Source organism: Polypterus senegalus, chromosome 18, assembly GCF_016835505.1.
Source record: "Polypterus senegalus isolate Bchr_013 chromosome 18, ASM1683550v1, whole genome shotgun sequence".
Lineage (NCBI taxonomy): Eukaryota > Metazoa > Chordata > Cladistia > Polypteriformes > Polypteridae > Polypterus > Polypterus senegalus.
Window position 1 is genome coordinate 6,389,364 of NC_053171.1, and position 17,361 is coordinate 6,406,724.

A 17,361-nucleotide genomic window follows, 5' to 3' on the forward strand; every position below is an offset into this window, starting at 1 on the left:
TTTGCTAGTATGTTATATGTGACAATATCCCTGGTATCAGGTTATTCTTTGAATATATTGTATTATATGTATTGTAATAATATAAACGGTAATAAAACATTCGACTCGCTTACTCGGGTCCAAATCCAATTGGTTCGTCGTGTGGTGGGTGTGGCAACGCTCTCTCAGCGCATGCTCCCAACCTCCTCCTCCTCCTCCTACTTATTTATTTGCTGTCTGAGGTATGTTTTAGCACCGCCTGGCCACGCCTTCTAGAACGAGTCCAATTGGTCCGTTTAGGCGTCATCAGCGCGCGCCCTTCTTTTTCCCGGAACTAGTGGGAAACATGCCGTTGATGCGCATCTGCACCAAACTGCTTCAGCCTTCCACGCGAGTATGGAGGTGGACGAAATCGATCGTGCCGGCGGGTGGTCCCGCTGTATGTGTCCGAAAACAGCTTTGTCGTGCCGAGGTGAGGCATCCTGAATGTCGCTGCGAGAGGGAGGGAGAAGCAGCTCGGAGCACGCGGTGGTGCTGCAGGAGGCTGGTGTTTTATGACAAGCGGGGGTCAGAGCAATGTGAACAAGGGGGTCTTCAAGGTCAGTTTTGTGTGTGTGTGAGCCCCCCGTGCTGCAGGCTTTCGTCCCTCCTGAACTAAGCCGGCTGTTGTTTCCCAGTTTTTGTGTTTTGCTGTCAATCCAAAAATTACAAAACGACGTTTTCTACAATTGTATTAGAATGTCGTGACCGTGTGTGTCTGCTGCACTTGGTTATTTAAGATTTGCACCATCGTGCTTTTAATCTCTCTTTTGTAGGTTTTCTGGTTATTTTATTTGGTACAGAGCACTCCGACGTACTGATCCCCATACCTGTCCGCTCTGATTGGAGGTTTTTTTCCAAGCAGATTCACAATTACTGCTAATAATTGATAATAACTGATATTTTTTAATTAGCTGGGCTTTTTCTCTTCTTCTGCAATCAGAAAAACACAGAATAAGTTTTACATTTATAACGGCAATTATTTATGTTGCATATTTTCATACAATTTATGTAGTTTAAAGTGCTTTACAAGATGACAAAAGAATAAAGTAAAAAAAATATTGGGTAATACTAATTAACAAAGAAAAAACTAAGAAGACGTTTAGAAATATTTCTATTTTCGCTGTAGATTTTAATGCTCAACTCTCTTTTGTTCTTGGTCTGTCATTCTGCCCCGTTTGTGTAGTTTGCTCCTTCATTGCAATTTTAATAATTATATTTAAAAGCAAGCAGAGCAGACACCCAGGCAAAAAAAAAAAAAAACATATGATGAAAGGCTGCAACTACGTCAGCATCAGGCCCACTAATTAATAAATAGTGGGTTCAATAACCAGAACACTTGGAAATTAAAATGAAAATATCGTTAAGTTAAAAAAAAAATTATAGCTTCTTTGTTCATTATAATTAAAAAAAAAAAATGCCAAACTTAATTTGTTGTTTCTGTATTGACACCAAAACACAGAAACTGGGAGGTAACGGCTTACTTAACTGGCGAGTTCTGTGTTCTATTTGGGAAGTCGGAATTTCTGAGCACCAAGTAGGAAGGATCAACTGGAATGCCTCCATAAGTTGGTTTTCCTACTGGGAAAGTTGGTAAATCTTCACCAGCCTTGACCTCAAAGTCCATGATGGCTGCACCACACACTATTGTACTGATACTCTGTATCTTATTAAATCTCTCATATGCATGCACGGTATGAATAAATTAATATCTTTATTGTGATTGCACAACTACAAGAAAATTGAATGCCATCTTATCAGTGCAAAAATGAAAGGAAGTATAAAACTACAAAAAACAAATAAATATGAAGATTTATGATAGGGATTCCGAAGTCCTGTGTGCAGTTTCGGTCTCCAGGCTACAAAAAGGACATAGCAGCACTAGAGAAGGTCCAGAGAAGAGCGACGAGGCTGATTCCGGGCTACAGGGGATGAGTTAGGAGGACAGACTAAAAGAGCTGAGCCTTTAGAGAAATGAAGAGCAGACGTTCATCTGAAGTGTTTAAAAGGATGAAGGGAATCAGTCCAGGGGATAACTGATGCTCTATACTATCTAACACTGGAAAAAAATACATTCTAACTTGGAGGATCTGTGCAAAACTTTTTTTAAAACCTGGCAGGACCCAATTAATAACATTTTAGAATAAGCAGTTAAATTGAGGCAGTAGGTGTGTGTGCCCTGCGGTGGGCTGGCACCCTGCCCAGGGTTTGTTTCCTGCCTTATGCCCTGTGTTGGCTGGGATTGGCTCCAGCAGACCCCCGTGACCCTGTAGTTAGGATATAGCGGGTTGGATAATGGATGGATGGATTCTCTTCTCCTTTTTATTCTATTTATTCACTTATTTTTTCTACTGTTAAAGTTTCACTTTGTCGTCCCAGCCCTCTTTCTAATGGGTGGGGGATGACTTGACTTGAACCTAGTCTTGTAAAATTGGACTTGCTTGTATGGAATGTTGTTTGATTTTAATAAATTCAATAAAATTTTTAAAAAGAAACTGTGTGATCTAATGTTAAACGCTTTCTATAAGTTAAAAAAAAAAAAATGACTTTGCCCAGTCTGGTGCTTTACAATGGAGGGTATGAGGCACAGAGGAAAAGCTTAAAAACCAGCCAAATGCATCCATACAGTTGCCAAATATTGATTTTTTTTTTTTTTTTGTGTTCTTCATGCACGTTTGTGACAACAAAGGATCAAGAAATAATCATTTATCGCATGATCCTGGTACTTCCTGGTTCCGGGGCAAGTGAAAGGCTGTTATGCAGGATAGCAAAGTGCTGAGTAGTCGCACACTGCTGCACTTGTTTTAAAATGGCTGAATCGCATAATATTGGTGTTTTTTGTTCAAGCACGCCCTGTATAAACTATTTCACAATTGTGCGTAGTCACAAGATGTGCATCAGTCCTTGACAATAGTCTTGCTTTGTAAAATGGCTGTATTTGGTTACTCTTTAAGGCTTTCTTTTGTGCCCATAGACTACAATGTAAAGTGCCAGTGTGGGCAAGTTAATTATCCATCCATCCATTTTCCAACCCGCTGAATCCGAACACAGGGTCACGGGGAGGGGGTCTGCTGGAGCCAATCCCAGCCAACATGGGGCACAAGGCAGAAACCAATCCCGGGCAGGGCGCCAACCCATCGCACGACACGCACACACACACCAAGCACACACTAGGGGTAATTTAAAATCGCCAGTCCTCCTGACCTGCATGTCTTTTGACTGTGGGATTAAACCGACGCAGACACAGGGAGAACATACAAACTTCACGCAGGGACGACCCGGGAAGCGAACCCGGGTCTCCTTACTTAGAGGCAGCAGCGCTAACCGCTGCGCCACCACTTTTTTTTTTTTTAAATTTATAGAAAACATTTGCCTTTTAGAACAAAATTTCGGCTGACAAATTCATGTTTCTGAAGAATTAACTTCGATTTGAAAAATTCCAAACTGATCCTTTAACAGAGAGAGATGATCCAGTTTTATGTGGCCGTGTGAACCCTTAAGGCTTTTGTAGTCTCTGCAGGTCGGCTGCCCACTTGTCAGCCCTGCTCACGTATTTGCTTTGCACGCACATCCGGCGTCCACAAGGTAAATTTCTAGAGGGAAATCCTCGGACGATCACATTATTCTTTCTCCAGGTTAAAATGATCTTTCTCAATACAGTCGCGGCTCAGAGTTCATGACCTCAGTGGTTAACAGATTTTTCCTGAGAACCTACTTAATAATTGTTTGCGGAAACCGCAAATGTCCACCACAATTCTTTATGGCTTTTTTCGTGTCAATTATATAATTTTTCATGCGTTTTAACGCTAAATTATTAAGAACAATATAATTTACTAATTTTGTAACATAAATATTCACTTAAATTCAGCTACATTTCCATATAAAATAAAAATACTGTATACATTTTTTTAGTACTGTAGAGAGAACACAAAGCAACCGTAGAGGAAAACGCAGCTTGGGATGGTGAAATACTGTACCCCTGTACTCGGAGGCGCCAATCCGAGAGCGTTATTCATTTCTCCTTGCTGCTGATTGGCTGCTGCTCTGTGACGCATCTCCGGCAGATGTAGCCCAGCATTCCCGCATCATAACAGTTTACCGCGTGTAGCTCTCTCGAGTGTTTCGCTGAGTGTTCTCGTGTTTTTCGTTTTGTTCTTCTTAAAGCCCTAAGATGCCACCCAAACGCCCTGCACCTTCTATGGCTTCCGACAGTGAACCTAAGCATGCGATCCCTATATGGCTCGGGCTCTCAAAGTTAATGATGGTATCGATGCTGCCATTCAGACAGATAAACCCTTCTTACCACCATGAAGAAACAATGACAGCAACTTCCCATTACGATGTTCCTCATACCTATGAAGAACAGGCAGCACAGAACCCCACCAGAAGAAGACCCCTCAGAAGATACGACGACTCCTGAAGCGCCTGAGGAAGAGGCGCCACCCGAGGAGCCGTAAATCCTCTGCTTCATCATCTTCATTACATACCTTCATCATACTGCATAGCTAATTCTTTATCCTCATCATCTTCAATCACTATCACTCATTATTGGTGAGTACCCGTGCATTTTACTGTATTTTTATTAAATGAAATGATTACGTATTTACCCTACTTCTACCAAAGAAAGCGACAGCCCATACCAGTTGCCAGCTTCTCTTCCAGTAATCGATGTTTGTGTAGTCCGTCCAGGGTGAACGTTTTCATGGGCACGTCCGCTACACAAGTGTGTCCAGCACTATGATCAGCTGGGGACCGATCTGTCTTTCGTTTTCGATCTCCAGATCACTTGTATCAGAATCGGAGTCCAATTCTGCAACGTATGCCAAAAAGAAATAAAAAAATAAATAATATGCACAGTGTGTTTGGCTTTGTGCATTTGCTTCGCTCTCTTGCCCAATGTTGGTGCCATTCTAGACGTTGCTTACTCTACGCTACTCACGCAGTCAACGAGTCTTCAGTCAACAGTCCTCCAAGCAAAGAGGGGTCTACCTGTAACCGAACGGTGAATTTTATCAACATTTACAGCTTTCTTTCGCCCTCTGCCCCTGGTATCCCCCCTTAACCCCTTGTGTCGACAAAAATCGGCGTCCGCCCTAAAAGAGTTCAAGCTAAATTCTTTCTCTTGCATGATTTCTTACCACCGTATCACTAGGTAGGGGTATCGACTTTTATTTTATATCTATGTAGATTCAGGTTACGTAACACGCCGCAATCACGAAAGAACTCCTTCCCAGGGAGTTGGCGCCCCCTGCTGGGTACAGTAGTGTCGGGAGTCAGATGAACCCTAAACAAATCACACTTTTTTTCCCCAACTGTGTTGATACATATTGATATTCTATCCCGTGTTGCATATCATAAATTGTGTTTAATGTACGGTTCATGACTATACGATGGCTTCGGGATAAAGAGGCTCCTGGAAACGACAAGGGAGCATACGCTAAGCCGGACCGCCACACTGCCCAGTTTGGTTCAGCATAGAAAGAACACAGAGGAGAACAGCCAAACAAACGAACGTGGTCAAGTTAAGTTGCAGAGTGGCTGGGGATATCGAGCAGTCATGGGAGTTTGCTGCTGATTTGCTGTATTTATGCAAATAAAGAATGTGACTGCAAATTGCTGGAAAATCCATGTAGTGTGACGGGGCCTTGAGGTCGATTGGCTGTTTAGTGATCAGCCTAAAGTCCAGTTCAAGGCTGCACGGATAGACGTCGTCTCCCTGTGGGCCTGAAATGAATAAACGGAATGAAGATGGATGAGAAACGGAGTAGCAACAGGCCCCAGCGCTGACCCCCAATCATACAGATACTAATTCCTTCAAGAATGTGTACACCATAACCTGTTGTGTTCAGAGTTTAAAGGAAGTCCTGTAGCCATCCTCCAAGTATCTAAATAATTCAAACGGGGAGATTTCAGTTCCTGCATCAACCCCGTCACCTCCGCGCAGTCCGTTTCCAAGGAGGCAGAAAATGCAATTCGCCGAGGAAGCAACCCCCTGATCTCTTTGTGGGCCCGGGTGACTTCAGTCGTGCCAGCTCTCTGGGGGAAACAATGAGCAACATTTGGGAAAGTTTGAAGGGAGCAGAGCAAATGAAAGAAAATCTTTGTATTCTTCAGTCTTGAAGATTTTCTTTTTCTAAAAGCAGCCCCCCTGTTCCCAGTTGATATACCGTAATGGGGCCTTGGCACACAAAGTCTGATCTTTTGTGTACCTCGGACAAACAGCTCTCAGTTTCTCACTGCTTTTCAAAAGCAGAATCGCCCCATTTAGCCTCCGCCATCTAAACACGTCCCGTAACAGATAGCCGCTCTCGTTCTTGAAAGACTCTCCCGGATTCTCAGGTGATCTTCTCTTTCACCTCCATTAAGATTTAAACTGTTCAGGTCCACAGTCGGCTGAGTGTTGGTTTCATGGGCGTTTTGTCCATCTTGTTTAAATTAAATAAGAGAAGGAGCCACTTATAAATGTGTTTTTAAAAAAAAAAAAAATGATCTCTGTGGAATCGGAATCAAAACCCTGTTTTAGTCGCCAGTACTTAATGTGCTGGAAATTAGCTTGGTGGCATTGGAGCTGCTTTTAACTGAAAACAAGAACATCAATAACTAGCTGGGTGCAGGAATGACTGGTCGTGAATCAAATGAAAAGCTGGGGGGCAGTGACCGGGTCATCCTGTTTTTAATTAAAGTAGCCCCGCGAAAAGAAACGGCTTCTTGGACAAAACAAGAAAAGTACTCGGCTCTTTGCTGCAGATGGAAGGTCGAGTACTGAAGCGAAGCTCCGGCCGGCGGGTCGCTCAGAGTGCAAAAGACACCTCCTTCTGGGCAGCTGAGCTTCTCGTGTCGCGTGACCTGGAAGGGGCGGGGCTAAGTGCCCTTACTGGGTGTTTTCTTGGTGCTGCAGGGAGAGAGGGACTGCGCCCCCTCTGCGCCCTAGTGGGTTATATTATTCTCTATTACTTGTCACATGCATTGTTATACAGTGCAGGACAACACACAGTGAAATGCGTCCATTCCAAAAGTGTTCTACTATCATAAATTACTAACCCCGATGTCGTCTGTAATTGAAGAAATAATAAATAAGGGAAATGAACTGAAAAAACGCACACAGGTGTCAAACTCCAGGCCTGGAGGGCCGCAGCGGGTGTAGGTTTTCTTTCTAACCCTTTTCCTAATCAGTGTCCAGTTTTCACTGCTAATTAACTTCTTTTCCCTCTATTTTAATAGCCCGATTAAGTCTTCTGAGTTGATTCCTTTCTTCATTAAATGACAGCCAAACAGAAATGAGACATGAAACGAGCCAACAGATACATGACCAACTAAATTGGGGCTTCAAACTTCCACCAGTTCCTTAATGAGAAGCTGATTCTTGCTGTTAATTAAACCCGTTATTTAATTCCATGGCTTGTTGCTGCTCTCTTTTTTCCACAAACTGTTGATATTCTGTATTTTTTTCCAAGAACTCCTAAAATGTTTTGGTAACGTGAGGGATCAACCTTACTGAGACCTTCATCTTTATTTTCAGATTTTGTTTGATGGGTACAGGTGAGCTGGTCGTGTCCTGCTTGTTTTATGTCTCATTACTGTCCGGCTGCTAATTAAGGAAAAAACAACTAAGGGGCCGGAGTCAAGTTAATTAAAGCTGAGGATAAAGTTAATTGGCATCAAAAACTGGTCACTAATTAAGAAGATGGTTAGAATGAAAACCTGCAGCCGCTGTGGCCTTCCAGGACTGGAGTTCGACACCCCTGGTCTAGACGGAGCAGTCAGGAAGGCGTCTGAACATGGCCACGCTATCCTATGTCCTTATAGGTAGGTTACTGCCTACCTCGGTCAAGCCTGTGAGGAGATCCCACGACACGCATGTGTGATAATAACAATTTAAAGAACGTGCATACAGTAAGTTAAAAGTGGCGGAATTGTGCTGTTATAAAGGAGATGTTTTATAGTGTGTGTGTGTGCGCCCACACACACGTGTAGCGTTGCTACTGGGGATTGAAACTTCAACTCCTAGCAGTGGCTCTTATTGGTCATCTGTGAGGGTGCAGGGGTTGTTGGGTACAAGGAGGCCGGCGCGACATTTAAAAGATGGCCAGTGATACCATAAGAGGAGAAGACTTTTGTGTTTCGTGTCTGGAGTTTCCTGTCAGTGTGCCTTCCGTTCTGATACCTGTGGATTCTTGTTTTGCCCGAGATCTTTGAGGACTGTATGAGGATTTGTTGTCGACCTGCGAAGAAAGGAGCGCTCCAGTCTTCATTTCATCAGGAAATACCGATAGGACTGATCTTTACATTCCCATTCAACGTGCTGATCTCTGGGCTATCTGCCCCCATCATTGCATTTCATCAGTTGCCGTTTTCCATGGACTTTTATAGTGAGTGGTTTTTGTTTGTGGTTTGTTTGTGGGGTGGGATCGTTTAGCATGTAGTTATATTTTGTTTATTACTGTTTAGTCTTCCTTTTCTTTCAGCTGCTCCCATTAGGGGTTGCCACAGCAGATCATCTTCTTCCATATCTTTCTGTCGTCTGCATCTTGTTCTGTTACACCCACCACCTCACCACCTCCATAAACCTTCTCTTAGACCTTCCTCTTCTCCTCTTACCTGACAGCTCTATCCTTAGTACCCTTCTCTCAATATACTCAGCATCTCTCCTCTGGACAGGTCCAAACCAACGCCATCTCGCCTCTCTGACTTTGTCTCCAGACCTGAGCTGACCCTCTAATGTCCTCATTTCTAATCCTGTCCATCCTCGTCACACCCAGTGCAAATCTTAGCATCTCTAACTCTGCCACCTCCAGCTCTGTCTCCTGTGTCACCGTCTCCAGCCCATATAACATAGCTGGTCTCACTACCGTCCTGTAGACCTTCCCTTTCACTCTTGCTGATACCCGTCTGTCACTCCTGACACTCTTCTCCACCCTGCCTGCACTCTCTTCTTCACTTCTCTTCCACAATCCCCATTACTCTGTACTTTTGATCACAAGTACTTAAACTCATCCACCTTCACCAACTCTACTCCTTGCATCCTCACCATTCCACTGATCTCCCTCTCATTGACACACATGTATTCTGTCCTGTTCCTACTGACCTTCATTCCTCTCCTCATATCTCCAGCTCTCCGTAACCTGCTCGCTACTATCGCTACAGATCACAATGTCATCTACTTGTTGTTTTATTGCCAGTTGCTTTTTTGTCTCTGCTTGTGTGTGTGTGTGTGTGTTGGGTCAGGCCAAGGCTGGGTGCGTCCCTGGAATCTCCACCAAACGAATAAATAAATCACCATCATTTTTAACGGTGTGAATCTTAGCGGCACCGGGCCGCTACACACGAATGCATGCTTTGGCAGGGTGCAAGTGTGAAACTCCATAAATTTAGAAAAATTTGGGGTGTCAACTGGTTCGTCTTGTTTGTTGTACATATATATGTGTGTCCACACGTGGAAGTCTTTCTGTCTGTCCGGCCAAGAAGTGCGATGCCACAGCATGAAGCTCAAAGAAAGCGACTCAGTCGTCAAAGTGAAACCGCAGAGAAAAGAGAGAAACTTGCTTAGCTACTGATACACAAGTGAGGTGAGCAAATCGGCAAAACGAAATCTCCGAGGAGAGAGAAACTCACTTAGCTGCTAATGCACAACTGATTTGATTGATTGAAGTTGCCAGAATCCATGGTTTCCAGGAGCCCAGGCTTGCACAGCAAGTTAGTCATAATGGAGCAGTGGAGTGTGCAACAAGTGTATGCTGTGAAAGCCTTTTTATAAGAATGGCGATAGTATGACTGCTGCACAAAGGGAATTTCGGTGTCGTTAAAAGTTAGGACGTCACGATTGTGTCCCATCTGCTCATGCGATTACAATATGGGAGTGTAACTTTGAAGAAACTGGTTCAGCCCTAAAAAAGGAGTCCCTGGTTGGAGCCACTTTGCATTCTGCTCGATAATCGATGGCAACTACTCGACGATCTTTTGGAAGGTGTGTCACTTCATCAATTCCATGGCCTCCGAGACACCCAGACCTTGCTGTTTGTGATATTTTTTATCATCTTAAAAGCCAAATGTACCGCACGTGTCCTGCAGCCATTGCTGAACAAAAAAGGAGGACTGAAGAGGAAATCGCTGGCACTCCTCTTGATGTGCTATGTTTTAGCAATGCAGAATTTCCACAAAGGCCTGACAGAATGTGTACGGAGAAATGGACAGCCCCTTCATGATGTTTTCTTCAAAACCTAAAATGAAAATTGATTGCCATCATTTATTGCATAGCCTGTGCAGTACATTTCATCATTAACAAATGTATTTTGTAATGTGTTGTGCATTGAACATCAAGTGATAATTTCCCGTTTCCCTGTGCCAGCCTGTACAACTGCTGCTGAGCCTTCTTAGTAATGGAAGTGGGCTTAATGGCCCAGCAGAGAGTGTCTATGACAGTTGTACCCCAAAATCTGAAAGTTTCCACCATACTGAGTGCAGAATCTTTATTATCTAATGGCAGAGGTTCTAACTGCTGGTTGTGAATGTCAATCACCATTTCTGCACTCTTGATGGTATTGAACGCCAGGATATTAGTGGTAATAATAATAATAACTATTTATAAAGCACCTTATCATTGATTTAGATAGATAGATAGATACTTTATTAATCCCAAGGGGAAATTCACATAATCCAGCAGCAGTATACTGATACAAAGAAACAATATTAAATATTTACATGCAATCCAAGGTGCTTTCCACAGAATAAGCAACAAAAACAAAGCCATCCCACATTTATTTGGATTATTATCATTAATTAATACTGCGATCATTTCTAATAAGTGTAAGTATGCTAAATACAAAATCTAACAGGTATTGTTAAGCAAAATGTAACCACTAAAGTGCAAAAAAAAAAAAAAACCTGCACTCTTATCAGGTAAAGGTTTTCTCATTAGAAATGTTTATGCATTGAAGAAGGCAAAAGAACAACCAGAACTAGTGATACTGCTATGTCTACGAGGTGTGGCAGAAAAGTAATGAGACTGGCAACACTAAGCGATCTGGCAGCGCTGCGCTGTTGTCCTTGATAGAGCACGTGTATCAGTACCCTCCCATAGCTCAGTGCGAGTTTCTCCTCCTTCCGTTAACTACATGATTTTTGTGACTGCTATTAGCAAAGTCGTGTTTTTGGTTGTGTGTCACGCAAAATGGAACAGCGGAATTTGGAGCAACGTTGTGCCATTAAACGGCAAGTGTGACGTTTGAAAAGTTAAAACCGGCCTATGGGGAACATTCTTTATCCTGAGCTCAAGTTTAACATTAAGAATGTTGAGTGAACAATTGAATTTGAACAGATTTACCGTTCATCAAATTTTGACTGAACATTTGCACATGTGAAAGGTCTGTGCCAAAATGGTGCCGAAAAACCTCACAATTGAGCAGAAGGACAATCGAAAAAACAAGTGTCTTGATCTTCTTGACAGAATCGCGAATGAGCAAGATTTCTTTAGTCGTGTGATCACAGGTGATGAATCATGGAATTTTGAATACGATCCTGAGACCAAGAGGCAAAGTCAGGAGTGGCACACTGCAAACTCTCCTCGACCAAAGAAAGCTCGAATGAGCAAATCGAAGATCAAATCAATGCTGATTTGTTTTTTTGACAAAAGGGGAATCGTCCACAAAGAATTTGTTCCTCCAGGACAAACTGTCAACCAAGTTTTTTATAAAGACGTCCTTGAAAGGCTCAGAAAAAGGGTCATTCGCGTGAGACCAGACATTGTAGACAAATGGGTGCTCCATCATGACAACGCCCCATGTCACACTGCCCTCTCCATAACAGAATTTTTGACCTCAAAAGGCATTCCTGTGGTTCCCCAGCCCCCTTATTCACCTGACCTCCGTCCGTGTGACTGAAAATGTCCTTAAAGGACGTCATTTTGGGACTTTAGAAAACATCCAAAAGAGTGTAACGGACATGCTGAAGACCATACCGGTTGAAGACTTCCAGCGCTGCTACCAACAGTGGGAACAACGTCTCCATCGGTGTGTAGCTGCCCAAGGGAACTACTTTGAAGGGGATAACATTGATGTTTGAAAAAAAGAAAAACTTTGGTAAATAAAAAATCCGTCTCATTACATTTCTGCCACACCTCGTATACTTACATACAATGTGTGTGGACAGTTTATGTGCCACTTATGGTCCACGTGTTGAACGTGATGGCGGACAGGTGGAGACATTCCTGTAAATCATCCTGCACATATGAAGTGTGTTTTGTGAATAAATTGTTTCCGCCACTCAAATGTTAACATAATTTTGACTTACCCGGTATTTATGTACAAATAAATATATCCAGTATATATCTACGTTTTACTTAGGGATACTGTATGTGCATGGCAACCCATTGAATAGAAACAGTTTGATCTTATTAAAGTTAATGAAAAGATACAAAATGGCATCAATTGGGGGCAGTGAGTCCAGAATGCAGCAGCAAGAATCTTAGCCAAAAAAGAAAATCTGAGCACATCATGCCAGTCCTGGCCTTGTTACATTCAAATAAACCTGTATGGGGTGGTCTCGATTTGATTTTTTTTTTTATTTCTTTTCCATTTAATGTGTGTGTTTTATTATATTTTATTGTCTTTCTACTAATACAAATTTGATCACCGAAAAAAACTTTCCTTCCTTAGTCGTCTTCTCCCACTGGGAAGTCTGCACAGGAAAGGCAGCGGCAACTCATGGCACGAGGACTACCCAAGCAAAGGCCCATACCAGGGGTCAAGCAGATCATCGCAGTGGCTTCGGGCAAGGGAGGTGTTGGGAAGTCGACCACAGCAGGTGAGCCTTGGCTTTCTTGACATTTAACGATCTTGATTGAGTTGTGGAGACCCACAGGAAGGACATTGTGTTTTAGCCAGATTTCCAACCCGGCTGGGTTTCAAATGCATTCATTCAGTCTGTCATATTCATTTTTAATTCTGTTACTTATGTTAATGTTACTTTTGTCGAGTATTTACATTAGTCTTTGTTTTTGGTTGTGTCTGTGTATGTACACCACCCGGGTTATGTTCCATGTGTTTTGTGTGTAGTTCCCCCTAGAGGTGGGACCAGGAACTGCCCTGTGCCATGTAAATCCTGAGGGTCTTCCACAGTTCCTGGTGGTTCATTTTGAATGCGCTCTCGGAGTTTTGGTGGGTTTACTGTGCTTTGTTAGTTTTCAGATATTGACCTTCATGCTTTGTTTTTGACTGTGTTTCTGGATTGCTGTATTGGGACTTTGCTTGACTTCCTTGTTTCTAGGAGTCTCCATTATTACTTTGTCATGTATGAAGTATACAATACAATACAATTTATTTTTGTATAGCCTAAAATAACACAAGGAGGGCCACAATGGGCTTTAACGGGCCCTGCCTTTTGATAGCCCCCAGTCTTGACTCTCTAAGAAGATGAGAAAAAAATCCCCAAAAAGACCCTTGTAGGGGGAAAAAAATGGAAGACACCTTGGGAAAGGTGGTGCAAAGAGAGACCCCTTACCAGGTAGGTTGGGCGTGCAGTGGGTGTCAAAAAAAAAAAAAAAGGGGGATCAATACAACACAACACACAGAACAGAACACAAGTAATCCTCAGTAGAATATAATAGTAAAATAAAAATATTACAAGTACAGAGCAGAATTTAACAGTAGATGGTATCACATAATTGGAGTTCAAGTATTGTAAATAGTGTTCAAAGTATTAAAATCGTCCAAAGATTCAATGTCGAGATTGTGATGAATCTTGATGTTTTAGACCTCCCTGAGTGTGAAAATACCATTTTTGGAATGATGTGTGTGTAAACATGATAACTTGAGTACGCTTTGGTCAACCAAATTTTGCATACAAGTACTGTATTAGGTACAAGATTTCTGTCAAATTTCCTTTAACCAGAAGTGGTACTTTTCCTTTCATTCCCATTGTGCTTTATGGAGCTTCTCTGTACAACACAGAATTTTTGTGAGGAATAAAACCTTTTCGTTTTTACAAAGATTCTCCGTTTGCTTGTTCATCTAGCCAGGGTTTGGCAGTATATCTCCCTCTAGTGGGCATTATTATTAGAAGTGCTTTTGCAACGTTTTGGGACTTGGGTGTCTTGGGACTCCTAATCATAACACAGGAAATGATTTCTTCCTCCACAATTTACGCCATCTTGAGTTTTCTTTCAAAGTGCATTTACTTACATTGTGAAAAGTGCCAACTGACATCATCACCATGTCAGTCTGCGTGTCTGCCCACATGAAACAACTTGACTCCAAGTGTACCATTTTTCTTGAAATATTGGGAGATTTCTCTTCAAGGAAAGTCAGAAAGGACATCTGTGTCTTCATTGAGAAATCTCAATTAATGTCCCGTCGAGAAGAATTGAAAAGTTTGAAAACTCGCCTATTTTAAAACGGAGAAGCATTACGTGCCACTTCAGTACTGTGCTCAGTGTTCAGTACTACTAGCTAAACAGAACCGGTTGAATGGCTGAGTGGTCTCCCCTCGTTTGTCAAATTTTTTATGCTCAATATGGTTTAGTTTACCATTTCAGGTTTATCTTGAGAGGGGTCACCTTATCAGTGTGTCTGTGTGTGTATATCCGCTTTTCACGAGAGAACTACTTTACAGATATAGATCCGATTTTTTTTCTGTAATTTGCCTGAACATTCTAGTTGATTTTGTGACTTCCCTCATCGCACGAAGTATCATAGTTCCCTTGCAGGAGCCATATATCCGCGTTAATCTGAGACCGAGGCTGCGGGCCAAGGGGAGGGGGAAGCGTGACGTCGGGAGTGGGGAGCCAGGCGGGGTCTCCTCATTGACCTGTTACGCTACTACATGGGCGGAATCGTGGGGGACGGTTTGTCTTGTATATTTTGTGGATTTACCTTTCCTTTGATGGCAAATTAGATCCCTGATAGAAGTTATTTAAATGCCAGGAAAGGTGCCCGTACACACACAAGCTTTCATCTCCATCCATCCATCCATTGTCCAACCTGCTATATCCTATTTACAGGGTCACGGGGGTCTGCTGGAGCCAAACCCAGCCAACAAAGGGCGCAAGACAGGAAACAGGCCCCGGGCAGGGCGCCAGCGTACCTCGGAGCTTTCATGTCAACTCGCCTCATTTGCAACCTGTAAAAGTAAAACCAAAAACCCAAATGTCACTTGCCTAGAAATTTAATGTGCAAGGAGAGGGAATTATGCAAGTGCCGCTCTGTGTTAGGAGTAGATCCATTATTTCATATCTTGTATGTTCCCCCTCCACACCGTGAGTTCTGGCCATTATTTTTTTTTTTTCCTAATTAAACATGAGTTTTCTGATTTGAAGCTCACTTTTATTGTAGTTAGATATTTTGTGCCAGTGTCTCCTCCATCTTGGTTATTTGCAGTCACTACTATTTGGTCTTCCCATCGTTAGGGCAGCAGCCACATTGTGCCAGGTTGTTTCCACAGAGGGTCATGACCTTTGATTTTCTGCGTGACAGGTTAACGTCCTTGCTGTTAGTCACATGCATGACTGACTCAGGCTCAGAATTCTATGGCTAAACCCGAGTCGACCTCGGGTGACATATAACGATACACTTTAGAGTGTTAGGCCTGAGTAACTCTCAGGATAGTGATTTGCTGCCATTTAGTAGATCATACTGCCAAAATACACGAATATTCTGCTTTATGGTACCTTGTCATCGAAGAACACATCGGCAAATGAAAAATCAGTTTAAGAACAAACTGAACCATTGCTCGAATCGAGCGGTAGTGATGACGATGTGAACTGGTCATCAGACATGGACACGGATAGTGAAACTGATGTGTGATCCTGCACTGTTTGACAGAACGGCCGAGATATGTCTGCTGGCTTCAGTCACGTGAAGCTTCATCATCGTGGTGTTAACACTAGCTGAGTGACAAAAAAGCAAAATGGTTGTCATCAAGTGTGAGGACAAGAAAGACTTAAGCCCTGTGGTGACTGTCAACGTTTGTGTCGGGAAATGTGGAAGTCGCTGAGCCTTGTGTTTAGTGTTCTATTAGTTAGAATGAGGGGCTAAATGGATTTTTTTTTTCTCAGTATTGTTTTGACTTAACTTTATTGAACTTAAGAGCGTTAACAAACTAACTCTTACCTTGTATTGCAGTGAACCTGGCTCTTGGATTGGCAGCAGTTTGTAAGGTAAATACTGTTTTTTATTTAATTTTTTTTGTATTTTAAATTTTTGTTTTGTAATATTTTGTGTTTTTGATCATAGTGAATAAGCACATTTATTTTTTAGATAGGCTCACACGTGAAGTATTTTTAATAATAATAATAATGAAATCCTTGTACACTTGACCCTAGAGTCTTGGCCTTCATTTCTGGAGATATATTTTTTTTTTATTTCAGTCGTGTTCTTCACCAGAGTTCAGTCTCTGCCTCTCTGTCAGAAGATTTGTGTCAAAAGTGACGAGTGCCGTACTTGAAGTTTTTTTCTTTTAACGTTGTGTGGGACTGGAGCCTGTGCTGGCATAGTTTGGTGCAATGGAAAAAAAAGAGCCACGAAGGGACATCCTTGCATTATGGTGTAGGCTTGTGCTATATTCACTTTCCCCCGAATATTTACCTAAAATTGTTTTGATGTAATTGTCCAGTGAGGCTTAGGTTTGGGGGAAAAAAACAAAAAAAAAAAAGTGCAACCTACAGCCACTGAGTGGTACGTCAAACTACATTACACGATGTTCATGTATACCGATGAGCCACAACATTAAAACACCTACCTCCATTTGTGGGTTCACTTGTGTGCCACCAACACAGCTCTGACCCATTGAGGCATGCACTCCACAAGGCCTCTGGAAGTGTCCTATGGTATCTGCACCAAGACGTCAGCAGTAGATCCTTTAATTCCTGTAACTCACAATTGGAGCCTCCATGGATCAGGTTTGTTTTTCAGCACATCCCACAGATGCTCGATCGGATTGAGATCTGGAGAATTTGGAGGTCAAGTCAACACCCTGAACTTCTTGTCATGTTCTTCAAACCATTCCTGAACAATTGTGCAGTGTGGGAGAGTGTATTATCCTCCTGAAAGAGGCCACTGCCATTAGGGACTCCCGTTGCCATGGAAGGGTGTAGGACGTGGTCTGCAACAATCATTAGGTGGGTGGTATGTGTCAAAGTAACATCCACATGAATGCCAGGACCCAAGGTTTCCTAGCAGAATATTGCCCAGAACATCACACTGCCTCTGCTGGCTTGTCTTCTTCCCATAGTGCACCCTTCTGCCATCTCTTCCCCAGGTAGAGGACACACACGCTCCCAGGCATCCACGTGATCTAAAAGAAATTGTGATTCATCAGACCAGGCCACCTTCTTTCATTGCTTCATGGTCCAGT

At 42.6% G+C, this 17,361-nt stretch overlaps 1 protein-coding gene across 2 annotated transcripts in view; it reads left to right on the forward strand.

The window, feature by feature from the left end:
* Positions 1 to 285: 285 nt before the first annotated feature.
* Positions 286 to 17,361, forward strand: part of nubpl (nucleotide binding protein-like) — a 65,408-nt gene continuing 48,332 nt past the window's right edge. Inside the window, exons 1-3 of one of the 2 annotated variants that reach the window (XM_039741418.1) lie at positions 286 to 451; positions 12,669 to 12,816; positions 16,131 to 16,165. In XM_039741418.1, the coding sequence (XP_039597352.1) occupies positions 326 to 451; positions 12,669 to 12,816; positions 16,131 to 16,165 (309 nt within the window). In that variant the 5' untranslated portion in view covers positions 286 to 325. Of the gene's footprint in view, positions 452 to 7,729; positions 8,388 to 12,668; positions 12,817 to 16,130; positions 16,166 to 17,361 lie in introns of those variants that run through there. The other variant, XM_039741419.1, reaches the window with a different exon arrangement.